The sequence below is a fragment of the Tenrec ecaudatus genome, chromosome 12 (genome assembly GCF_050624435.1).
Source record: "Tenrec ecaudatus isolate mTenEca1 chromosome 12, mTenEca1.hap1, whole genome shotgun sequence".
Taxonomy (NCBI): Eukaryota; Metazoa; Chordata; class Mammalia; order Afrosoricida; family Tenrecidae; genus Tenrec; species Tenrec ecaudatus.
This window is the reverse complement of record NC_134541.1, coordinates 105,008,465-105,034,053: the sequence shown is the minus strand read 5'-3', so window position 1 is coordinate 105,034,053 and position 25,589 is coordinate 105,008,465. Positions and strand designations below refer to the sequence as shown.

Here is a 25,589-nt window from a genome sequence, read left to right as displayed (position 1 = left end):
CTCTCGGTACTATAGTTTCCCACTTGGCATTTGTACTTGATGATGTTTCTGGGAGAGGGAAGGACAGGAAATGGACCCAGCATTTTATTTCCATGGAGAGCCTGGTGGTGTCGTCACCTCCCCTGTCCTCCCGTGTAGGCAGCTTCACCGTCGGCCGGAGGGCCGCCTGGACGTCCGGTGTCCTTCCCTGGCCACAAGGTTTCGGTGGCTTGCTTTTGCCCTTTAAGATCCCCCCTTTGGCTTTACTCTGAAGGAGGAGTCTGCCTCGCTTTTTCAAGCCAGTGAGGGCGTTTGTTTCCTGAGGGTCTGGGGAGAGAGGAGACCGTCTCCTGCAGATCCCAGCAGCAGGAAGGGCCACTGACATCGTCTGAAACTGCAGGCAGGTATCTGTGTCGGTGTTACTTTCATAATTCCTGAAGGGGCAAAAAAACTCAATCTTGTCACACGCGTCATTGAGGGCCCTCTGTTCTTCCAGGACGCCCACCGAGAAGAGGCAGATGTGAGGGGTCTCCCAGGCACATGCTCTCGTCTTTTCAGCAACTGCTTCATTTTGTGCGGGGTGGGCAGACTTCTTTTGTCGGACTGAGCAGGGCGACTGAGCAGGGTGACTGGGATTGATGGTTGAGGAGAAGACTGGGATTAATGAGAAAAAATAGGAAACCTCACATCCTCACCCCCTGTTTCTTCACAGCATGAAATTTGGAGTCTGCAAAATGTGCTTGGTCTAACTATATATAATAGAAATATATATGCATATGTATATATGCCAGGCACATTTATTTACGTACTTATATTTATATATATATGCAGTTCTATATATACACACCATGGAGCCCTGGTGGAGAGTGGTGATGCACTCGACTGCTAACTGCAAGGTCAGCAGTTTGAAACCAACAGCTGCTCCGTGGAGAAAGAGGGGACTTTCTACTGCTGTACAGAGTTGCCCGCTCGGAAAGCCCACCAGAGCAGATCTACCCTGTCCTATATATAGGGTCACCAGCAGTCGGCGTGGACTCGATGGGAGGGAGCTAGGTTTGGTTTTTCGTTTTGGCGAGTGCATGTGCCGTATTTACACGGCTCTGTAAAGCAGAGGGTCAGCGATAAAGCGGAAGGCCCCCAACAAGATGGATGGACACAGTGGCTACACCGTGGGCTCAAGCACAGGAACAATTGTAAGGATGGCGCAGGACTGGATAGTGTTTCCTCCTGTTGTCCACGAGGCTGCTATGAGTCCGGACGGATCCTCCAGCACCTGAACACAGTACACACGCACACACACACGGATGTGTATCTGTAACCATATATATATGGCTTTTAGGCAGCACACCTGTGGACCCGGTCCTGTTCTGCCATGAAGGTATGCAAGAATGAATGGAGAGCCGGGTCGGCGAGTCTCCCCCTTCCCTGGCTCCAAGGCTCCAGCCTGTCTTCTAAATGTGAACGGAACAGGTTCCCGGGCCTCGTGATGCTTATGGGAATTAAAAAACATAGTACTCTTAGAAACGGTCAGGGTGGAAGTCACTGCTTAGGGACCAATACAAAGACCGAGCTGGGGAGGCTGACTTCATAACGCCACCAGCCGGCTCCACCCTCAGCACCCCCACATCCACCCGCCCTCCTCTGGGCAGCAGAGGACTGAAGGTACATATTGACACAAGCCAAGAGAACTTTAGAAAAATGGTTCATCTCTGGAAATTGGATCCGGCCTTTTGGGTACAGGAAGCAGGTGTCTTACCAGTGGTGTTGACATCTACATTGTGAGGAGTTTCGTTGGGGGGAGGGGGGACTTCTCCCCTCCCTGGGAAGCCAAGAGGGCCTCTTTGTCCCCAATTGAACCTGGGAGGCAGGGGGCTGCAGGCAGCATCTGTCCCATTGTTTATTTGGTGTGTGTGTGTGTGTGTGTGTGTGTGTGTGTGTGTGTGTGTGGCTTTGATGGGTGATTAAACAGCCTCCTTTTTCTCCTTAACGGAAAACAGAGAAACCAGCCCAACCCCTGCACCATGGCATTTTGTAAAAGGCCCTTTAGGCAATTAGCACGGAATCCATGAAGGGCTGGCTGCTGAGTCATCCAAATGGCTGTCCCTTTATTTTGATCCCTCGCTTGGCTCTGTGAGCAGGATCAATTACAAAGCAAACCCCTCCACAACAATATACCCCCTCCCACCACCACCATGCACCCTCCTTGTTCATGCCGCAGCCAGAGAGCGGATATGTTCATACACAGAGTGGACCCTTCCCTTTTTACATCGGAGCATTCTTCAGTCATGACGCCTTCAATTCCAGCCCTGGCGGTGTCGTGGTGATGCACTGGGCTGCTAACCACAAGGCCGGGCGTTTGATACCACTCCCATAAAGAGCGACAGTCTCAAAAATCCACACCGGCAGTTCTGCCCTGTCCTATAGGGTTGCTATGAGTTGGAATTGATCAAAGGGCAGTGAATTTCTGTTTGTTTGTTTGTTTAAGTCCAGCCAGCAATTACGTCATTATGGAAGACAGCATTTCAGCAGCCTCTTTCAGAGGCTCTCTGAGATCATCAGAGAAGAGCAATGTTACACCGCAGTGAGTTAGAGGGCCCTGGTGGCCTGGTGGTAACGTGCTGGGCTGTGATCTGTAAGGCCTGTAGTTCAAAACCACCAGCAGCTCCGAGGGAGAGCGATGGGCTTTCAACTTCGGGAAGTCACAGGGGGCCACTACAGTCATAATTGACTTGATGGCAGCCAGTGTGGTCTGTCGTTGGTTCAGCATTGGGCTGCTAGTCACAAGACTGGCCGTTCAAAACCACAGATGGTCTGAGGGAGTAAGGTGAAGCTTTCTACTCCCATAAAGAGTTAGTCTCCAAAACCCACAGGGGCCTCTTACCCTCCGTCCTCTAGGGTCACCATGAGTCGGAATCAACTTGATGGCAGTGAGTTTGGTTTGGGTGTTTTCTAGAATGTTCCTAAGGAGCTGGAGTGGCTCACCGATTCAGCAGCTCAGTCGCTAACAGAAAGGTTAATGGTTGGAAGCCGTGCGTGGCTCCTTGGGAGGAAGACATGGGGCTTTCATTCTGGGGGCAGGTCTGCAGGAGGTCGTCACATGCCAACATCTCGGGGGCACCCAACAACAGGATGTCTTTATCATCTTGAGATTCTTATGAAAGTCTTACTCAAGTACCGACCTGTATCAAATCCTTCAATAAACAGAATGTTCTGAACAACAGACCGACTGCCATCAAGCCCAGTTCTGACTCATAGCCACCCTGTAGCACAGTAGAGCTGCCCATAACATATCCCGTGCTGTCTTCTCTACGGCAGCTGGCAGCCCCACTTTTTCCTGTGGCTGGGGGGTTCTAGGGTAGTGCCTAGCCTGCTGTACCCCTAGAGCTCTTCAGGGTACGTCCAGACACCTCGATGGAGGGGCTTTATTCCATGAGCAAGAGCAAGAGGAGGCAAAGACCCAGGGCCTTTAAGTGGGGGGCAGCGATGCTCTGCTGGGTAGAGATGGGAGGAGGCTGGTTTCCAATGCTCAATGGAAGCTGGTGTCCTCCAGGCGGTCCCGACTCATAGCGCCTCCGGGTCCAACAACACAGAGCACTGCTCAGCCCCGCACCACCCTCACAGTGGTGTGCATGTGTGAGCCCATTGGTGCGGCACCACAGAAGCCTGAGTGGTGCTGCCTCTTCCTCTCACTCACTCACCCTGCCTTTCAGAGGGGACAGCAAGAGGCTTCTACAGGTGCTCAGGTGTGAGGTGGCAGGTGCAAGATCTAGGCAGTTGCCAGAAGATGTAGGTGGGACTAAAGGTTGGGCAAACCAAGCCCGGTCATTTTTGTGACACTTACCTACTTCTTTCCATGTACTTATCTGTCACATGTGGCTGCTGGGTGTCAGAGCAGTCCATTTCGGCCCCCGGTGACAATGTGTGTCAGAGTAGAAGGGCCCCGTGGTGTTTCTGGGCGGCCATGACTTGGAAATGAGGTCATGACCTTTCCTGTGGAACCACTGGGTGGGTTTGGAATGCCAGTCTTCCGGTTAGCAGTTTCCACCTTCACCAAATCACCACCCATGAGATCATTATCCTTGGGAGCAATCATGTTCCCTGGTAGCTATTATGAGGATGAAGTGAATTCATACCGGGGCCTTCAGACACTCCATGGACGATTGATTCCATTGCCTTTCGGTTCCTTACTTCCAGGGACTTTTCACAGCCCCTCACAGGTGCCCGAACGTTCAAAGCATGTTTGTTCTCATGAGCAAACTCTCTAACAAGTGTAGTATTTGCTGAATGAGTGAACGAGCACCTGGCTCAGCAAGAAGGAGCCCTAGTGGTGTCATGGCTGATGCGTTGGGCTGCTAACAAGTTCGACAGTTCAAAACCACCATCTGCTATGCAGGAGAAAGATGAGGCTTTCTATTCCCATAAAAATTACCATCTTGGCACACACACACAGTAGCAGTTCTACCCTGTCCTACAGAGTCGCTATGAGTCAGAATTGACTCAATGAGAGTGAGGTTAGTTTTTTCATTTGGGCCTTATTCCTAGCCTTAAACACATCCATCCATCCATCCATCCATCCATCCATCCATCCATCCATCCATCCATCCACATGGAAGCAGATTTTGTTTACCTTCTGCTTTAGCTTCTCGCAGTAGTGGGCAGGGCAAAGTCCCTCTGTTCTCGACCTTCCCTGAAACCCCCCAGGCTCCTGTGTGTTGTGAGCATAGCAGGTGTGCAGGGAGCCGGGGTGCTGGCCACATGCGGCATGAAACATATCCCCACTAATTCTAAAACTAACCAGGAGGACTGCTTCTCAGGGTGGGCAGAGGAGCACACCCCTAACCAGTATGATTAATAGTGCCTGCAAGTGTTAGGTCGCAGTGGGAGTAGAGGACTGTCTGGGGACAAACTGTATGCAAAGTGGGCATCACTGGTGGGCGTACGGCGGGGAACACAGGCCAGCCCCGTGCCAAGTGTTTCCCTTTCTTGTTTTCCCCCCTTTTCCATCCTGGTGTTATAGCCGTCCCTTTTGTCTTTTGTTCCATTTGGCCCTCAAAGGAGAGTACCTCTTGGAGGCCCACGAGGACTCTCCAATGGAAGGAGGCTTGTGTGGTGGTGAGGTTGACTGGTGCCTTCAGTCAGTTCTGAATCATAGCAACCACTGCCCAGCCCTGCCCCCTCCCATCATTGTTCTTCCGTCTGAGCCCGTTGTTGCAGCCACTGTGTCCACCCAGCTCGTGGAGGGCCTTCCTCTGGTTGCTGCCCCTCTACTTGACCACACACGATGGCCTTCTCTGGGGACTGCTCTCTCCTGACAACATGTCCAAAGTCGGTGAGACCAAGCCTAGCCATCCTTGTTCCTAAGGAGCGTGTCTTCCAGGGAAGCTGGATTGGTTCTTTCGGGGCAGTTGTTTTGGCAATAATTACACTGTTCTTCACCAGCCCCATCATGCCTTGGCTTTTCTTCATCCTTATTCATGGTATTTGCAGTCATGCCACGTGCACGGGAAAGGTGGACATTGACTAAGGAAGACATTAAATACGACCTTCATGGTTACCCTATATGAAAACAGCCCCAGGGAACCTGGCGATGCCCACACAGAGTGCCCATCAATATCGGTGGGGGAGATGCTGGCCGACACTCAGCAAATATTTTAAGAGATGCTGGCGCATTGGGTTGGAGTGCAGTGAGGTGTGTGAGCGGAGCACCAGCACCTCGAGGCCAGCCAGGTGCACCCAGCATCAACTGCAGAAGCAGGAAGCCGTTCAGTGAGCCCAGGTTTTGTTTTCTTGGCAAGGTGAGGTGCTGTGCAAATGGCCGATGGATTGGCTTCAGGAAGCTGTCCCTGCTGTTGCTCTCGGGGTCTGGGCAGAGTGGGCGATACTCTGCACTCCTCCTATTGGCCAGGGCTCTGCAGCACTGAGATTTCCCAGCAAGGGGTCTCCTGGAATTCTCCTCCAGCTGCCCACTCCGTTCCCTCTTCCAAGGCTCTCTCTGGAGTGGTTTCAGGGCAGAGGGAGATCTGTCATGGGGACATAGGGGTATTGGCAGCAGTCTCTTGAATGGCCCCAGGACTCCTTATTTAGCAAATATTTCAGTCGCCTTGGTAAAGGGAAGCCTGTGAAGGGCTGGGGAGCCCTGCTTGCTGGCCCACCTGCTCACCTCGCATCTCCATTTCCCCTGCCATGGTTCTGAGTGACGGTGGCCTGGCCAGGCCCCAAGGCGAGTGTGAGCCCACAGCTGAGGCCCTGGGGTCCGCCCAGCTCAGCAAGGCTCTTGCTCATTTCCCTTGGCCTTCTACCTTACCAAACCCGGCTCCCTTTCCTGGAGTGGCCTTGCGCCTCACTTCGTAAGACCACCCTGACTTCCCGGCCCCAGTCTGGTCATTCCCTGGGAAGTCCACTGTCCAGCCACGAGCGATATAAAAACTCTTAGATTATCATCCCGTCACCTGTAAAATGGGGCTCGCAGGGCCACCCAAGCCATGGGGGCGAGGAGGGATTCAAAGCTGCAGTGAGCTGATCCCTTTTAAAGTGTGCTGGACCGTGCGTGCACCTAGCAAGTGCCATTAAAGATGCCTGCTTATGGTAATGAGCCGCCTGCACCAAACTAAACCCAACTCACTGCCACCGAGTCCATTCTGACTCAGAGAGACGCTCCGGGTCGGAGGGAGAACTGCCCCTGTGGGTACCCAAGGCTGGGGCTCTTCACTGAAATCCTCCTCTTTCCAAGAGGAGTGGCTGAAGGGTGTGAACCGCTGACTTTGCAGCCTATTGTGTAACCCACGAAGTCCCTGGGCTCCTGTCCCTGGTCCAGGGAGGTGCCCGTAAGTCTGTGGGGGGAGGGATAGGATGAGGAGAGAATGAAGGTTTCCCACCACCATGTTGAAGTGCCCTCGTGGATGCATGTGTTAAGCATCTAAAATAGCACTTTCCACCCAAGGTCCACACGGCACCTACACGAGTCACTACACAGAGGGGTCAGGAGGGGTCTGACAACCAGTAAATCATGGTGAGGCCTCAAGGAAACGTAAAAACAGATGGTAGTGCTTGAGTCCGAGAGGAAATGGAGGTCACTTGGGGTGACTCTTCTGTGACGCCCTCAGAGTGTCCCCGAAGGACGCTGCTAATCTGGGAAGCTGCAAAGTCCACCTGTCAGAGCTCTGTGGCCACCAGCTGCCTGGCCGGGTGGGGACACCATCCCCCAGGGTCAGTCCCATTGCTGATCCCTGAGAGAGAGACACTCGGCTGTGCAGTGGACACAGCTTGACCAGGGGCCCTCACACCTGGCTCTTTCCTGCGAGACCTGACTGCTTAGTCTCGGGGAACATGTCTGAGACTCTTTGGACCCTTTTGTTGTCTGGTGGGCGCCCCCCCCCCCAAGTTTAAGGTGCAGTGAGAGTGAAGTCGAAGGTTCACATGATAGTGCTTCTCTCTGTGCCCCCGGTGCTGGAGATGGGGTCTTCAGCAGAGAGACTCACTGCTATTGAGTCAAGGATGACTCACAGGGGCCCTGTGGGACAGGGTAGACCTGTGCCTGTGAGTGTCCGAGATTGTGACTCTTCCCGTAACGAACTGAGCTCATGGCCATCCATGCAGGACCCACTCTGCCACTGGCGCTCCGATCCTGCTCCTGAAGGATTGTGCCTCTTTCGGCTTCATTCCGTGAGCGTGCACTCGGTTGGTCATTGAATGGGGGGAGGTCCCGGCTGCAGTGCCTCTAAGGACCGTCCCTGGAAAGAAGCAGCCACCGACCACTGTGACGTGAGCAGGCTCGCCCTGAATCCGCGTCCACTGGCACTAGTGCTTGTCTCACCTGGTTCGAGGGTAGGGAATGGCTGGGTGCTTCTCACTGTGGGTGGACCCGCTGGCTTGCTCAGGAACATCCCCACGGCTGGGCTGCCCAGAGCAGCCTCAGACTGGCAGATGCATGTCCCCAGTGTCGTAGTGTGCTGGCTCCATCACATGATACAGTGTGCTGGGGGTCCAGCGGTCCCTCTTGGTGCTTCTAGAACCAGGATACCATTCTGAGTCCTTCACAAACCAATAATAACAGAAGTAATAGAGAACCGCTGCTCTCGTGTTGTGAGGTGTCATGGTGTCAGTTTGGTTCCGACCCATAGTGACCCTGTGCACAATGGAACAGAACAGCCTCACAGTTCTTCCCATGTTTGAGCCTCTTATTGCAACCACTGCATCCATCCATCTCAGCAAAGGCCTTTCTCTCTTTCGCTGCCCCTACTTTACCAAGCATGATGTCCTTCGCCAAGGACTGGTCCAGCTGTTCTCAACCTGTGGGTCTTGACCCCTTTGGGGGTCGAATGACCCTTTCACAGGGGTCACCCAATTCATAATAGTAGCAAATTTACAGTGATGAAGTAGCAATGAAAGTAATGTTATGGTTGGGGTCACCACAACATGAGGAACTGTATTACAGGGTCGTGGCATTGGGAAGGTTGAGAACCGCTGGACTGGTCTCTCCTGATGCCATGTGCAAATGTGAGACGATGTCCTGCCGCCCTTGTTTCTAAGGCACATTCTGGCTGTACTTCTTGCAAAGCAGATCTGTCGGTTCTTTGGCAGTCTATGACACTTTTCAATATTCTTCACCAGCACCGCACCGCCATTCAAATATGTTGATTCTTCTTTGGTCTTCCTTAGTCAGTGTCCAACTTTCACGTGCATGTAAGATGATTGGAAACGCCGTGGCTTGGGCCAGGCGCACCTTAGTCTTCAAGGTAATAGCCTTGCTTTTCATTACATTACAGGGGTCTAAAGATAGTCATCTATCTCCCAACTACCACACCTCATTGCCCAGCACCTCCCTTCCCTCCTCTGCAAAGAAACTGCCAGAGAGGGATGTACAGAGGAAACATTGTGGGCACTCTTAGATGAGGGGAACGCTGTGCCTGGTACATTATAAGAATTGATACATGGGTGTACGGATTGTTATAAGAGCCCACAATAGAATGATTTTTAAAAAGAATAAGAAGAAAGGCAAGGCGTGGAGATGGAGAAGAAGGTGTAGAGAGCCTTACACAGGACCTGACACAATAAATTGTCAACCACATGATACTCTGATGTAGCTAGGTGGATGGATGGCAGACGGATGGATGGATGGTTGGTTGGATGGACAGGCAGATGGACACGTGGATGTCAAGTGTCACGTAAGTTTGGGAATGTCTGAATCAAATAGGATCAGTTTTCCCCTTAAGAGTGATCAGGTTCCTTAACATACCACTGTGGTGGTGACGGTGGTGGTTGGCTGCCTCCACTCACGATGAGCCATTGCACAAAGGATCGAGAGACTGCTAGATCCATCCCTGTGATTGGCTGCTTATTGATCTGCCTGGATCCATCAGGTTTCTATTGGCTGATTATTTAAAGTATACCAGCAGGCACAGATGCAGAGCTCAGCAGAGATACACAGAGACTAGCAGGAATGCACAGAGATCAGTGTATTTGGAGATTTTTTCCTACAAGGAAATGTCTCACAAGACTTCCATTGTGCAGAGTCCACTTTGGGAGGCACTAGTCTGGGTCTGGGTCTCCACAGGGTCGGGACTGGCCAGCAGGGCGGATGGTTCAGTCTGTGCAACGGAAGCCCGCCAGCCCGGCCAGCCCTCCGGACTTGTGCTGCTTGCACTGGTGTTTTGCCTGGGTCCTGCCAAGACCCCCAGCTTAGAAGGCATAGATGTTCAGGAAGGGAAATCCCAGGAACCCGCTGTTTATTCAGCATGCCCCCCCACAACCAGCCCCCAAGCCCCCAGGGAGTATTTGGTCACCAGATCCTCAAAGTATGTTGCCCCTTCTTCCCAGACAGGTCAGGGGTCAGTTCCTGAAGCACCAGTGACTTCAGCAGAGAGCATGCATGGGCAGGGCTGGTTCGTTCAGCCCGTCCCTGTGGCTTTCAGAAGAAAATCAGCACCAGAAATGTGTCATGAACTGGGCTAAGCCCAGTGCCACCGCTACCGCCAGAGTTTCAGCTGCTGCCACACAGCAACAACTAGAGCTGGCTCTGCGCCTCCCCGGACCCACTGTTGGAGGTCGGGGCATTACGACAGGGAGCTATTGCCAGGGCTTTCTCCCACAGAGCAGCTGGGTGAATCCGGAACCGCTGCTCTATCTGTGATGTAGTAGTTACCTGTTGGGCTGCGATGCGCATGCTTGGCAGTTTGAAACCACCGGCCGCTCTGTGGGAGAAAGACTAGGCTTTCTACTCCCATGAATCGAGTCCTGAAAGCCCACAGGGGATGGCTGTGAGTCAGCATTGACTCTGTGGCAGCAAGTCTGGTTTAGAGCATTAGGGCTCTGTCTATGAGCAGCTGAGCACATCAGTCCTCGCAGCCAAGGCTCCTTATACTACCGGGCGGGTGGCCCTGTGTTCTGGGTTCTGCAACACTCCTGAATTGCAAAGGCACCCTCGTCATCACCCTGTTGAGTCACTAATTGACTTTGGACCTCCAATAAGTGGGCTTCATGAGCATATATGTTGTGGGCAGATGCCTCACACGCATCCTCGGTCCCTCCTGGGTCTTCTTGGAGCATGCAGGGAGGAGGTGCACTCTCAGACAAGATGTGTTCCGGCTTGTTGTCGTGGTAGCCACTCCCTGCCATCGAGTCAGTGCCCACTCATTGCAAACCTGTAGGACAGAGTAGAACTGTCCCTGTGTGTTTATAAGACTGTAACTCTTGAAGGGAGTAGAAAGCCCCATCTTTATCCTTTTCCTTTTCGAATCCCTATTTCATTTAAATGGAGAAAAGATGGAGGCTGTCAATGATTTCATCTTGCTTGGATCCACAGTCAATGCTCATGGAAGCAGCAGTCAGGATATCAAACAACACATTGCATTGGGTAAATCTGCTGCACAAGACCTCTTTAAAGTGTTGAAGAACAAGATGTTACTTTGAGGACCTAGGTACACCTGACCCAAGCCATGGCATTGTCAGTCTTTTCTTGTGCATGTGAAGGTTGGACATTGACTGAGGAAGAATCGATACAGTTTAAGGATGGTGCTGGAGAAGAATACTGAGAAACCAATGGACTGTCAACAGAACACACAGATATGTCTCGGACCAAGTACAGCCAGCGTGCTCCTTAGAGGCCAGGATGGTGAGACTTCATCTCACATGCTTTGCACATGTCATCAGGAGAGACCAGTCCCTGGAGATGGCCATCCTGCTTGGTAAAGTAGAGGGGCAGTGTGAAAGAGGAAGACCTTCAATTAGATGGATGGACAGTGGCTGCAACCAACGATGGGCTCAAACCTAAGAACGATTGTGAGGATGGCGCGGGACCTGGTGGTGCTTTGTTCGGTTGTACAGAGGAGTCGTTATGAGTCAGAACAGACTTGAGGAGCCTTACCAACAACAACAACATTATGTTTGAAAACCAAAGACAGAAACCTTAACCCAATTCCAACTCACAGCGACCTGATGTATAACAGTGTCATGGCCCCACAGGGCTTCTCCTTTGGTTGTGATCTCTGTCACAGCGTATCACCAGGCCTTTCTCCCACGGCGCTGCTCCCTTGGGTTCACGCTCCTCCTCTCCCAGCTATTTCCCAGGCAATATCGCATGGTGACTCAGAGGGTTCTTGTTGGTTCATTTCCAGGAGAAAATCGCCAGTTCTTTTTGCCTCATCAGTCTTAGTCTGAAAGCCTCTTTGAAGCCTATCCGCCCTGAGTGGACCTGGTGGTGGTTGAAATGCCATACGCATAGCTTCCAGTGCCCGACAACACACGAGCCCCCCTGCCCCCACCCCCCAGGGCAGCTCAATGTCAGAGGATAGGATAACACATGCTTTAAAAATCAGGATGTGGTGCGGTCAGTTGGTCTTGGAGATCAAGGCTGGGATATAACTTGACAACCTGGGAGACAGGGTCACCAGTTTTGTCCGGGGCTGTGGGGGAGGCTGGCATTCGACTGAGGGCAGCCATGTTGAATTGGAAGGAAGGGAGGAGGGGGCGAGGGGTGATGGGTAAGCGGAAGGACCGGGAGGAGAGAAGAGACTGGTTACTTCTGCACAGTAGAATCCGTTTGATCAGAGAGGTGGGTTTGTCTTGAGCATTGTCAACACGCCAGTGTGATTTACCCATAAAATATGGTCTGTGGAAGGGAGGGAGGGGATGGAGGAAAGAAAGGAGGGAAGAAAAAGAAATGAAAACAGCGTCTTCCTCTTCCGAGGCGTACCTCTGCGTCCATTATGTAATGCCCTTCTCGATGCTGTCCACCTGAAAGCACCGGGTCCCTTAATCAGAGCAGGATCTGTGGGAGTTCGTGATGCACTGTGTCCGTCTCTGTGACTCCCCCATCTGCAGCTGACTCCCGGGAGGGAGCTGGTTGGTGCATTCCGGGGCAAAGTAAGTGGAGAGCGTGACCTGTATTTTCTCTTCAGGTAAGAAACGAAACACAAAACTGATACCCTAGATGTGTCCCTTTGGGGTCTAAGTCGCCCAAATCAAGCCCCCTGGTCCCTGGCCCCGCCTCCTTGCCACTTCACAACTCTTCAGACGTGGGAACCGTGTGACCCCCAACCCTGCCAGAGTTGCCGACAGATCACTGCCCGCCATGATGACCCAGAGTTAGGCAGGGATCTGGTAAACGTACCCTTCTCATGATGCCTGTGCCCCCTGCTCCCACATGTGACTTGCAGGGGTGGGGGTGGGGGGGCTCCGCCGATGCTGAAGTTAGTAAGAGGGTTGAGCATCAGGGGTCAGCTCGCAGCTAGTAAGGGGGCTTTCTGAATTGGACGACGTGGCCACTTTGATGCGTGAGAATCAATTACTGACGAACCTTGTCAAGATGGCCAAAAACGCGGCCTTAAATAATTGAATTCTCTGCCAAACGCCGTCCAGTGTCGTTATCTCGAAATGTAATTATGCAGCTAAATCAAGCAACTAAAATTAGTCTAGTGTAAAAATGCCCTGGCTATCTGAAACGCCGAGCCGCTGGCATTTGGATTTCAGAGAAAGCCAGTCCTGGATGGGGCTGTGTGGTGTCCAAGGAGCTCCCTGCATGGACGAAACCTACAGCGTGTGTCCGCTTCATGGGAGAGGTGGGCCGGGGCAACGTGCGGCCTCCTGCATGCTTTCAGCAGATTGTCCTCATCGGTGTCACGCTGTTGCCCTCATACCACACTGCATCCCTCCCATCAAGAATGGAGGCGTGGCGAGGTAAGGATGGTCCGTGCCTTATGTAACGAGCCGCACTGGGGTGGTGGGTCCAGCCCTGGGCTGCTAACTCGAGGTCTGAGGTTCAAGCCCACCAGCAGCTCTGTGGAAGGTAGAGGTGGCCATCTGGGTCAGCACAGACTTTGCTCTCTCGCTCACTGCCATCGAGGCCACTCCGACTCAGGACCAGCCCAGATGGCCACGTGGAAAGGCCCCTTTGGGTTTCGGAGCCTGTGGATCTTTATGGGAGCAGAAAGCCTCATCTTTTTCCTTAGGAGCGGCTGGTGGGTTCAAACTGCTGATTTTGAGGTTAGCGGTCCATTGCGAAACCCACTACACCACCGGGGCTATAGGACCATTACTGTCGCTGCACATTGCACGTACCCTGGTTACAGCTCCAAGGTCAATGACATATTGCTTTTCAAGAGGCAAACGTGAAAAGGGCCGATGAAAAGTCTGTTGGAAGATGAACTGCAAGGCTGACTTAGTGTGCTGGGGTGGGGGTCACGCTTGGGAATGCACTTTGTGCACAGGATTGGCCCGTGAGAAGCTGTGTGATCAGAGAGAAGCTGCTCGGCTAACATGACCCCCATTGCTGTTGGCCCAGGAGAAAAAAGCTGCCGACTTCACAGCGTTAGCACCAGGATGGGATCCCGGAGCACGCGCAATCATTTACCTCGCTCTCTGTGCATGGCGAACACCGTGCAAATATTAGCTGACAGCATTATTGTTCGGATTAGTATTATTGTATTACACATACTATATATACATATACATAACAGTATGTTACCAGCTACTATAGAGATGTACGCAAACACATGCATCTATGTATTATAAGGTGTTCACACACATACATGCACATGCATGAATATATATGCATATATATATATATATATATATAATTGTTGTAAGGAGCCCTGTCAGGTAGTGGTCACTTACTGGTCAGCAGTTTGAAACCACGAGCAGATCTGCAGGAGAAAGTTGGAGCTGCTTACCTGTCCATAGTTACAGTGTCGGAAACCCACAGGGGCAGTTCCACCCTGTGCCATAAGGATCACTCTGAGTCGGCATCGACTCGATGGCAGTGAGTTTTGAGTGAGGCTGTTATAACAGTCCATGTAGATACCTGTACGTAAAAACCTAAGTAACCAAACTCTCTGCCACTGACGCAATTCTCGCTCTTAGCGACCCAACGGGACAGGGTTGAACCACCCTTGTGGGTTTCTGAGGCTGTAACTCTTTACAGGAGTAGAAATCTATGTCTTTCTCCCAGGGAGAGGCTGCTGACCTTGACCTTGCAGCTCAACTCATAACCACTACACCATATACATTTCTCTCTATATATTAGGTGTACATCTGGATGCACTTATGTACATCTCTCTATATGTCTACAAATATATACATATCTACAAATATATTTACACACATATATCTATAAATGCACATATTTAGAAATTGCCCCTTTAAAATGGAAATCAGGAAAAGTGAGAGAGAGAGCGGATCAAACTTAACTCTCTTCTTAGTTTTAGCGGAGCTGACCGGAACCTCAGCCTCCCAAGTTAACATTCTCCAGCCTGGCGTGCTTTCAAAGAATCCCCTGGTAGACCTCATGCCCTGTCCTTTTGCTCCAATCCATGTGGGAGACCCCAGCTCTCATTGCTTCATGCTGTCTCTCTGTCTCTAGGTCTTGGGCACCCCCCCACCCCCCGGCACCGAGGACTAAATTAATGGAGAGGATCTGGTTAGTCATGTCAGGCAAAGCTGTTCCCAAAATAGTGCCTTCCATTTTGGTAGCTCCAACTTTGCAGCTGCCGTGTCTCCTAGGCGTCGGGGAAGAAGCCTTTCACATTAAGAGTTGCTGATGCGGCCTTTCCGTGCCTGGACCCGCTCCTGCCTCCTGGCGAAACCATCTGCCTCTCGGCTTTGTGGTTGGGGAGAAGTTGGGTCTCTCGATCGCCTCCCCCTGCCCCCGTAAACTCTCCATCGATGCGCTGAGCTTTGGCGGGAAGAACATCTCCGCAAGCATGTTGGCATCTCAAGGCGTCCTCCTGCATCCGTATGGCGTGCCCATGGTCGTGCCAGCCGCCCCCTACTTCCCTGGACTCATTCAGGTAATTCCAGGCCTCCGCCAACAAGCAGCTCAAACTCCGGAGCGTCTCGGAGTCATAATTGGAATTTTTATGGTTGAGAAAGCAAACACTTTTAATACAGGAAAAAGCCTTTGTGCTAGTCGCTGGGAATACAGTAGGAAATCAAAAAGATGGATCACCCTAACCTGGCTATTGACATGTCTCATGGCGGAATAAATGGTGTACTTGAGCTATATTTGCTTGTATTGATCTGCCTGCTCCTTAACATTCATGCATTGGCGTCCTGAGGTTGACCACAGGGCCAAGGATTTTGCCCCCCTTCTTCCCTGCTTGCCCAGGGTCTCCAGTCTCCCCGGACAGAGCAGGGGGCGAAGTGAAGCCCCCATGCCACCACTTGGCAGGGTGAGCACGAAGCAGACATCCCTCCCTTCCCCTGGGCTTTCTGTTTGTGTAAAAGGTAGCTGTCTTTTTTTTGGGGGGGGGGCTTGTGTTTTGTTTCACTTCCTCCCTCTTCTCCTCCGGGTGGCCAAGGAATGCCCCACAGCTGGCCAGAGTAGGAATTCTTGAGATTATTTCTGCAAGCCTGCTGTAGCCATTTGCATCGTGTTGGCCGCAGGCATGGTGGGGTCTGTCCTGGGCGCAGCCTGTGCGTTCTGGGCCCAGCGCCTGCTCTTCTCACAGTGCTGGCCCCCTGCCTCGCCCGTGCGGGGTTGCTCTGCATAAGCACCATGTCAATGGCCGCAGACCCCTCTGGACAGCGAATGCCGGGCAGTTAGTGAGAGCTTGTACGGAGCTCAGGGGCCAGTGGTGGTTGTTCGAGTCCTCGCTGGGGCTCCCTTCCCTTGGTGGAACGTTCTGACCTCTCCATGGGAAACGAACATGTAACGTGTCCAACAGGCCTTTCACGGCCGCCCCAGCTGCCGCATGCACACAAATCCTACAACAGTCTAGCTCACAAATTAAAATATGAGGTGAGCCTTTTGACTAAACAGCTGTTTGTTCTCTCCTTTTTGGGACTTTTTCTCTTTTTTTAAAACCTCCCTTTACCTAGGGGAACATTTAGGTGGATAAGCATTCATCCCACAAAATACCAGGGCGTTCTGGAAAGTCTGCATGTGTGCTCTGATTTGAGAACGACCTTTCCTTGGAGACATGGGCACTTCCCTGCCCTGCTTGGCTAAGCAGGCCAGTGTGGCATGGCTGTCACCTTGGAGTGGGCGCCGTGGCCAAGTGGGAGGGAGGCCTTTTGCTCCTGTTGGAAACTTGGGGTGAAGGTCAGTCGTGGGAGATTTGTCAGACCCTCAGCCACCCCATCCGATAAATAATTACAAGCAAATCGCGCCCTTCACTCTATGCTGATTGATGCCGAAATTGCTTTTGAAAGTTCTCATAAGTTCCTGTTATGGATTAAGTGCCGGTGTAGGAGAAATAACGGCACCAGCTGAAATGGGTGAATGTAATCAGGTTTAATGGACTCGGGAGCTTGTTGGGAATTAAATAACTATCGATTTGCTGGGATGTTGCTGTCATTACGAAATGCCACTCCGGACGCATTACCCCAGTGATAGATGGGAAGACGCGAGGGCCCCCCTGTGAAAAATTTGGGAGACTCTGCTTCTCCCACCTTGCAGAGGGTTTGAGACACGCATGCAGCTGGGCTTGGAAAGGAGGCGTGATTTTCCCTGCAAACCTCCCTGTGGTTATTCTTTTGTCTCTCAAGTGACACCTCTGGTGACGAGTTACCTGTCATCTGGGAAGCAGAGTAGCGGGGAGCTTCTAGAACGTTTGTATACTTCATCTTTTCCCTCCCCCCACACCATTGGGATGTGCAGAAAGCTCGTGGACACAAACAGATTGGCTTTATTTCTGGTTTGCTGAGACAGCCCATGCCAGTGACCCATCGACACCGGGAGGCTCCAATCACCAACTGCCGTGAGATTGGCAAGTGGGGGGGGGAGAGAGAGAGAGAGGAAGGAGAGGAGAGAAATGCACACATATGCACACACACACACACGGACACCACAGACACACACGCGTGCATGCACACCCATATACACATATGTTCATACACATGTACACACACATACACACACCACACACGCACTCACTCAGCCGATGCAGCTGCACCCCAACATAATATATCAGCACACTTTCTACTTCTGACTTTGTGCGCTTCTTGCTAATCTCTCCAGCTCCAATGCCTTCTTGTTTCTAATTCCGTTGTCCAGAATGAAGCCCACCATCCTCAGAACCAGCAGTGTGGCACTCAGGTGCCCCACCATCACGCGTGTAGGTTCCATCACAGTTGGTTCACTGCCCCCTGACTGGAGGGCCCCCACATCTGTGTCATTGCCATGCATCTCTTCATTTTCTTATGGAAGACGACCCCTTCTTTCAAGTGCACTTGTGAAAAATCCATGCTAAACTTGTCCCGTCTCTTCTGCCTGCTCAGTAAAGAAAGCATAATTGACAAGCATGATAGCCCTGCCAAGGCAAAGAGTAGAGTCAAGTCCTAGTAGTTTGAAGGATGTCACCGGTGTAGGGTCAGCTGGCGGGGTGCAGGGGAGATCGTTCTCACCAGCTTCATCTCCAGCACCTTCCAAAAGCTGCCTCGCAACCATCTGGGAAACCCCGAACCGCGAGCTGACGTCTGGTTGCGATGGCTGTTAATTGCTGCCATCTTGATTCTGGTTCGTGGCGACCACACGTGTGCAGAACAGGATTGTGCCACATTGCTTTCAAGGTCGTGACCTCTTCGTCATCCTGCCTGTCTTTTGGGTGGGTTCGAACTGCCAGCATTTGGACTAGAGATTCTACACTTAACTGTGTGCACTGCCCAAGGACTTCTTTCTCTCTGATGTCTCAACCTGGTGAACACATAGGCAAGGGGCTACACCTTCCTCTAGTATTCCACGATGACGAAGGAGGATGGAGCGGAATCAGTTTGGACGATTCCATGGGTACAAAGATGTAAGACAGCAGAGGGAAAGAGTAGCACTCTACTAAGCTTGTTGAAAGCTAGACGTAGACGTTGTTATGTCTGGATAGGGAAGACCAAGGCATTATTCCTCTGGAACCTGCTGTATTCTTCCCAAATCCCCAACGATAATTTCGATGTGTTGATTGATTTTGGACTTGAATGGCTGATGAGTTGGTGTCCCGGGGAACCAATGAGCTCACATCCACTGAAAGGGTCAACCCTGGGTTCAGAAGCTTCCAAGAGAACTTGCCCACACGCTTTGGACTCTGACGGCACTCGGTCAAATGACAGAGTCAGAACCGCGGCTTTGCAGACGATTCGCCTGCTTGGTTAGTTCTTGGTTCGTTCTGGGTTGCAAGTTCAAAACAATACCTTGATCTGTAGATAATGGCCTCATTCACGGCCCCTGTTGGCTATACTTAGCTAGATGCTTCTTTCTCCCTGGACAAATAACTCCCACATTGTCCAGGCCTACAGATGATAGGTCAGAGACTCTTATCCTGGATGGACAATGGTGTGAACAGAGCCTCGCCTATCTCACCAGGCAATGACTCGGTTAAATGTTGGTTCACAGCACTGCACTGTACTCCATAGCAGACGCTGTGCTAGGCACATGGGGACTGAACGTGCCCAAGATATGGCTCTCTAACTGTGTTTTCGCTGCCTCTTAGAAGAACACAGTAGATAAACACACACCAGGAATGAAACCTGCCCTACTACTGTAAGAAATAAGAGAAGAATCCCCACCAATTGCGGAGTCCTTTTTATGGACTTGGCACTGGACTAAACACTTAGCTGTAATATGTCAACTTTTCTCTCCTTCAGCCTAGTGAAGTTGGGTCGTAGTGGCCCACCAGCCCATCTGTGTGTTTCTAAGTCACCGAAAGATCTGAGGGGAACAATCAAATAAATTGTTGTTGACGGGCAGTGGGAGGGGCTGGGAGAACTTGGCTCCCAGAGCCAGTTGGGAACAAAACTTGACCTGAAATGATGTGAGCGTATTTATAGACTTAATTTATCCCCCTCGATGTGAATATTCATACATTTTGGCTGCGGGAATATTTCTGTGTTTGAGTTCAGGGTGTTGTCGTAGACCCTGCTGAGGGAGTTATGTAATCGCTGCTTCCCGTGGAATATCTTCCCAAAAAAGAAAACCCCTCTGAAGATCTGAATTCCAAAATACAGCTGGGCCCAAGAGAAGCAAGGTCTGGCATTGATGCCGCTGTCGTTGTTGCAGAGGAAGAAAGGGTTGAAACAGAAAACACAGGGGGTGACACACAGAAGGCGGTCACTAGCCCGAGATCACAGAGTTTCAGTGACAGAGCTGAGATTTGGACCCCGAGTGGTTTCACCAAGAGTTTCCACTTTTACTGCCCACTGTACCAGTGTATGTGTGTGTGTGTGTTGGGGGGGGGGCAGTGTCTGGAGATGGGAAAGAGCACATCTGCTGTCCCTTAGAGCTTCGAAGTGGGCTGTTCAAGGGGAAGAAGTAGCTCGAGTTAGGTGACACATCCATCAGTGGCCTAGTGGTTCAGTATCTAGCTGCTAACGGAAAAGTCATCGTTGGTTCAGATCCACCAGGTGCTCGGAAGGAGAATGACGTGCCAGGCTGCTGCCAGAAGATGAAGGCTTTGGGATCGCCATGAGGCAATTCTGCTCCGACAGGGTCACTAGGAGTTAGAATCAACTCAACACCGTGGGCTTTGTGGAGGTCTACACTGGCCAGGCAGAGCGTTGCCAGCCCAGCAGAGAAGGAGAGTCGATGAAGAATGTTGAAAGGAGACATGGAGATAAAGCTTCCACTTCTTGTCCTAGCACATTGGCTCTGTGAGGTTTTCATGTTTCAACTTAGGGCCTGTGAGGATCCCTAAGCCTCTGATCTCTGTATGTCCTTCCTTTCGGGAAATGAGCTGCATGATCCTTGCCTGGGAATCCAGCAGTTGAATGGATATAGGCTTGATTGACTGAGTCTGTGCGCTTGTTACCCTTTCCCTGGTGGCTCTGCGGGTTAGCTGTTTCAAACCCAGCAGCCACTCAGGGGAGAGAGATGAAGCTGTCTGCGCCCAAAAAGATTGACCGTCAATTCAGAGGCATGGATTCTCCTTCAGGCTTCCATCTCCATTGTCCAGCTTCCGTGTGCACGAGGTCACTCAAAAACAAGGCATGACAACAGCCAGCAAACTCACTGCCAGCAAGCCGATTCTGACTGCTATGACCCTGGAAGACAGAGTAGAGTTATCTCCAGGGCTTTCCAAGGCTGCAGATTTCTACAGAAGCAGACAGCCTCATCTTTCTCTCAAGGTGGGGACGGTAGAGGATGCGGTTCATGGAACTCACTACTCCACCAGGGCTCCTGTGGTGGTGGTGGTGACTGGGTGCTATTGAGTTGGTTCAAACTCAAGGTGACCTGATGTACAACAGAAGGAAACACTGCCCGGTGCTGCGCCACCCTCGCCATTGAAGATTTGTTCGGTTTGGGGCCGTCTATGGTACTTTCAAGAGCCTTCATCTGCATCATAATTCAAGTGCTTCCTTCTTCTTTGGTTTCCTTTACTCAGTGCCCAACTCTCGTATATATATGAGGCCACGGAGACTACCAGGGCTTGGGTCGGGCTCACCTTGGTGCTCAAAGTAGCATCCTGGCTTTCCGACACTCTAAAGAGTCCTTGTGAAGCACCGGGACTCCTAGTGTCTGTTAATGGAGATCCATGATTTGAACGCAGACGCTGGTGAGTGTCTCTTGAATGTAATCACTGTCCGCGAATTATAAAAACATGCTCAATGGACCACGGTAGGGTACGTGTGTGTATGTCTCTATGTGTAAGATAGAATGCAAAGAGCTAGTGTGCGGCAGTGAGATGGGGAGTCCTGGTGGCTTGGAAAGTTACCAGCCACAAGGTCAGGAGTTCTAACCAACTTCTTCCACATGAGGAAGATGAGGTGTTTTGCAACCTAGGAAAGTCACAGGGCCAGTGCCAGTCTTTCCTGTAGCATCGCCAGGAGTCGAATGGACTCTCGATGCCAGGAAGTTTGAATCTGACATCAATGAACCCAAACCAAACGCATCGCCACCTGTGGGCTTCTAAGGCTGTCACTCTTTACCAGAGTAGAAAGCTTCATCTTTCTCATGCAGAGTGGCTAGTGGTTTTGAACCGCTGACCATCTAACCACTACACCACTAGCGCTCCTTCTGATGTCAGCAGTCAGGGCGTACTCAAACCCTGCGTTCTGGCTTTTGATGCAGAATCAGCACTATTTAATTTGACCGCATGTTCCCTGACCTGAAATACACACATGCACATGCACACACACACGCATGCGCGCACACACACAGTGATCCCTGGCATTATCAAAGTGTTGTTGAGTGATCACCTGGACAGAGAGCCACGGGCAGGTAACTTAGAGGAGTCCTGCATCACCATCTCTGGATTTACTTCCAGAAATAAAGACAAGGGAAGAGGCCGAAGGTGCTTTGCTTTCTGGCTGGCGCTCAGAGCCCCTTCAGAGCCAGGCATTCCTCCCTGCAGAGCTGTGTCCCTGTTTGGCGCTTCTGCTGATTGGGAAAGAATCTAAATGCTAGTGATGTCATTTGCTTTGAGGCTGTTCCACTTTAGTCACTTAGTGACTTTTCCGAGCTGCCAAAGAGGCCATGTCAACAGCAGACTGAATTAAAGAGTCAAGGAGGTGGCACAGAGAATTTGGAGGCAGACAGGGCCAGGTTGATATATTGGGTCTGGCATTTACTAAGCGTGTGGCCTTGGGCTTGTCAATTAACCTCCCCAAACCTCACTTTTCTCGGCTGCAGAATGAAAGCCAGATTACTGCTCTGGCAAAGAGCTCGTGAGCTTGACACAGTGTACTATTACCGTTAGGCCCAGGACCCCTGGTGTGCGTGCAAGCGCTGGGCAGATGACTAAGGAGGTCTGGAGAGGAATGGATGCCTTCGGATGATGCTGTTGGCCAGGAATATTGAATCGAATGTGTGCCGCCAGAGGAGCACACAGGCCTGGGCTTGCAAGAAGTACAGCCAGAATACTCCTTGGACACCGGGATGGTGAGACTTTGCCTCCTGTACGTTGACAGTGTTATGAGGAGGGGCTAGTCCTTTGAGAAAGGACATCATGCTTGGTGAAGTAGATGGTTAGGGAGAAAGAGGAAGACTTTGATGAGATGAACTGGCCCGGTAGCTGCAACAATGGAAGAAAAACTAGGAGCAACTGTGAGGATGGTGCAGAACTGGGCAGTATTTCCTTCTGTAGGACTTGGGTCACTATGAGTCAGGACCCACTTGGCCACATGTAACAACACAGGATCCAGGCCTTTGTCAGTCCTACACCCTGTGTTGGCACCGACACCATCGACTCACGCCTCGTACAGCTTCATTGGGTTGGGCATGCCCTCCAGCTGGGGAATGGAGCACCTGACTCAAGATGTAATCAATCAAGCAAGGCGTTGCGAGAGCCTTCCATAGGGGCTCAGTGCACAACACAGTGAGACACCCCCAGTCCTGCGCCATCCTCACATGGTCACCATGCTTGAGGTCAGGGTGGCAGCCAGGGTGTCCATCCATCTTCTTGAGAAATTTCCTCTATTTCACTGCCCCTACGCTCTACCAAGGACAGTCTCCTTCTCCAGGGACTGGTCTCTCCCGAAAACACGTCCAAAGTATGTAAGGTAAGTCTTGCCATCCTTGCATAGTTCTTCCAAGACAGATGGGTTCCGCCCGTGACAATCGTCAAGATGATTGTCCTGGAAATGCTTATGGCCTCCAAGCGAAGCCGCAAGGCCTCTTCCATGGCATTTTGCTAGAATATGGGCGAAAGGTGTTAACATAGGAGAGATGGAGTTCACCGCCTCTGCCACTTTCTCATACCTGCCTGTTAAGGTTCTGGAAGCTCTTCGCACTGATATTTCAAATACCAGCCTGGAGCCAATGGAGATGGGTGAGCTTCAGCAGAGCTTCCAGACTAAGACAGCCTAGAAAGAAACCCTTCATGATTAAAAACCCCACCAATGATTAAAAAAAAAAAGCAACCTTATACATCACCAGTGTTGGATTTACAGTGGCGCATGGGGCTAGTTTCAAGGGGGTAGCATTTCCATTCCACTGCGCATGGGGTTGGTTGCCAGGTATTAGGGAGGAAGCACCGAGAGCTAAGAGGCAGGACTTCCGATGATGGCCTGAGTGGTCCAGTTAGGCTTATCCCCAGGCTCAGAGAGGCACCTCCCACAGGCAGGTCTTCTCTTTCTAAAAGATGGGGATTCCGGCGTGGTGCGTTCACAGGTGGTGGTGGTCCATGGTAGGACCTCAGGCCTCAGTGGAGGATGTTTGCGTTCTTAAGGCTCTGTCGTGATGTACTGGTGCCTGCACTTCTCTCTAGAGATGCTTCAGCTCTGGGAGGCGGGAGGCACTTTTCCTATCCCAGTTCTTGATGGGGAGTGCGTGTTCTTGCTATACTTGGTCTGAGTGTGGTCGGGGTGCGCTGTGAAGAGGAGGGATGTACCCTCGTGGGGTTTGGTGTCTGTAACCCATGGCCTGGGGCGAGCCAAGCTCTACTCCTCATCTCGACTCCCACAAGCCAGGGGGAGTGGGGCGGGGCCAAGGAGGGCAGACACGGTGAAGGCAGGTGGAAAGAAGGCTTCCTTTGTGGAACCCTTGCCCATATCCTGGTCAATTGTCCACCAGGATGTGATGGGACTGGGGCCCGGCTAAGGCTGGGTGGGAGGATGAGGTGCATGCACCGCTAAGGGGAGAATGAAGGCTCTCTCCTCTCTTCCATGTGACCACAGCTGGCCTCTGGGGACAGACTCTTTGGGAGTCCCTTCCCCGCTGTTCTGCTCAGCTTCTGGCACGCAGATCATAAACGTTAATGATTAAGAATAGCTCCCATCTGTTGGGGCCTGGTGGTAGGAAGGGGGGGTGGGATGCAAGGCCAAGATAGTGGCTGGCTGGCAGGGTCACCTTGCGGGGAGCCTTTGAAGCAAGGGGGGGGCCTCCTGCAGCAAGGTTCGTAGAACTCTGGCAAGTCCCCTGCTGAACCCCAGCTTTGGGATAGGAACCCCGAGCTCCCTACTCTTCCCAGGCTCCCCACGAAGCATGGGGACAGGTGCTGACCATCCGTGCAGGGGCTTTGGGGCTGGAGGGGGGCTTAAATGGGGTGAAGGGCCCTGCCTTTTAGCAGATTGAGCTATAACCCCCTCCTGTTGTTTGCTGGGATGAAATGCCTTCTGGGCTTTTTGCATCTTATTACAATAATGACCGGAGCAGCTGCCCATCTGTGGGCGTGTCCCTTGTGCCAGGCAGGGTAGAAGGCATTTCACTGGGGGTATCACACGACACTGGGTATTTTCGGAAGGAAGACAGGTCAGCTGGGCAGTGAAGGGGGCTGGGGGTGGGGGTGGTGCTCTTCAGGCTTGTGACACATCCTCTGTTCCTGTGGCCCTGGCCACCGTCCTGACCTCTTCTGGGCAGCGTCAACCTCAGCAGCAGGTTGTAAAGTGCCGACAGAGCTGAGCCTATGCAGTTCTCAGCACAGGGAACCTGGCAGGGTGGAGGCCCTCAATCCATGCAGTTCTAGGTGATTCCCAAGTGTACTGCAGCACCCCTACAGCTCGACGAGGGGCCCTTTCAAGGAGGGACCTGGTGTGCACCCTCAGCTCCGCCTCCTTGGGGAAGATCCAGACTCACTGTGTGTCTCCGCTTCTTCCTCTGTAGCCCAGGCGTATCAAAAACACCCGTGTCTGTGCTTCAGTTTCCAAGGCCAGCAGTCCAAAACTACTAGCCGCTCTGAGGGAGAAAGATGAGCCTTTCTACTCCCGTAAGGAGTTACAGTCTCAGAAATTCACAGGTTGCAGTTCTACCCTGTCTTGTAGGGTCATCATGAATCCCAATCAACTCAATGGCAGTGGGTCTGCCTTTGAGGACCTACAGTAATAGTTCAGGGACACAACCCAACCAGACTTACTGCCATTGGGTCTGGGAGTAGAAAGCCCCATGTGTTAGTCTAGGTACATTAGAGAAGCAAATCTGAAGAAACTCGTATGTATAAGAGAGAGTTTTATATAAAGGGTAAGTGCACATCAAGAAACATCCCGACCCAGTGCTGCCCAAGCCCACAAGTCCAACATTTACAGATTAAGTCCATACGTCCGACGCCAGTCCACAAAGTCCTCCTTCATCTCACAAAACACACACACGATGCCGACTGCAGGAGGAAAGCCAAATCAGTGAATGTGTAAGCATCTCAGCGCTGGCAGGGGTCTCCACATGGGTGCTCCAGCACCCAGGGCTGCATCAGGGTAGGTCCATGTGGCTTCTCCTCCGGGATGTCTTGCAGGAACTGAGCCTTGACAGCTGAAGCAGGGAACTG

The 25,589-nt window shown here is 51.8% G+C and overlaps 1 protein-coding gene across 8 annotated transcripts in view; it reads left to right on the top strand.

The window, feature by feature from the left end:
* The window catches only part of RBFOX1 (RNA binding fox-1 homolog 1), a 375,459-nt gene that overhangs the window by 13,098 nt on the left and 336,772 nt on the right, over window positions 1-25,589 (top strand). For 4 of the 8 annotated variants that reach the window (XM_075528229.1, XM_075528228.1, XM_075528224.1 and 1 more), the window contains exon 1: window positions 15,174-15,260. The exons of the other annotated variants lie outside the window; for them this stretch is intronic. In XM_075528229.1, the coding sequence (XP_075384344.1) occupies window positions 15,174-15,260 (87 nt within the window). Of the gene's footprint in view, window positions 1-15,173; window positions 15,261-25,589 lie in introns of those variants that run through there. 8 annotated transcript variants of the gene reach the window in all.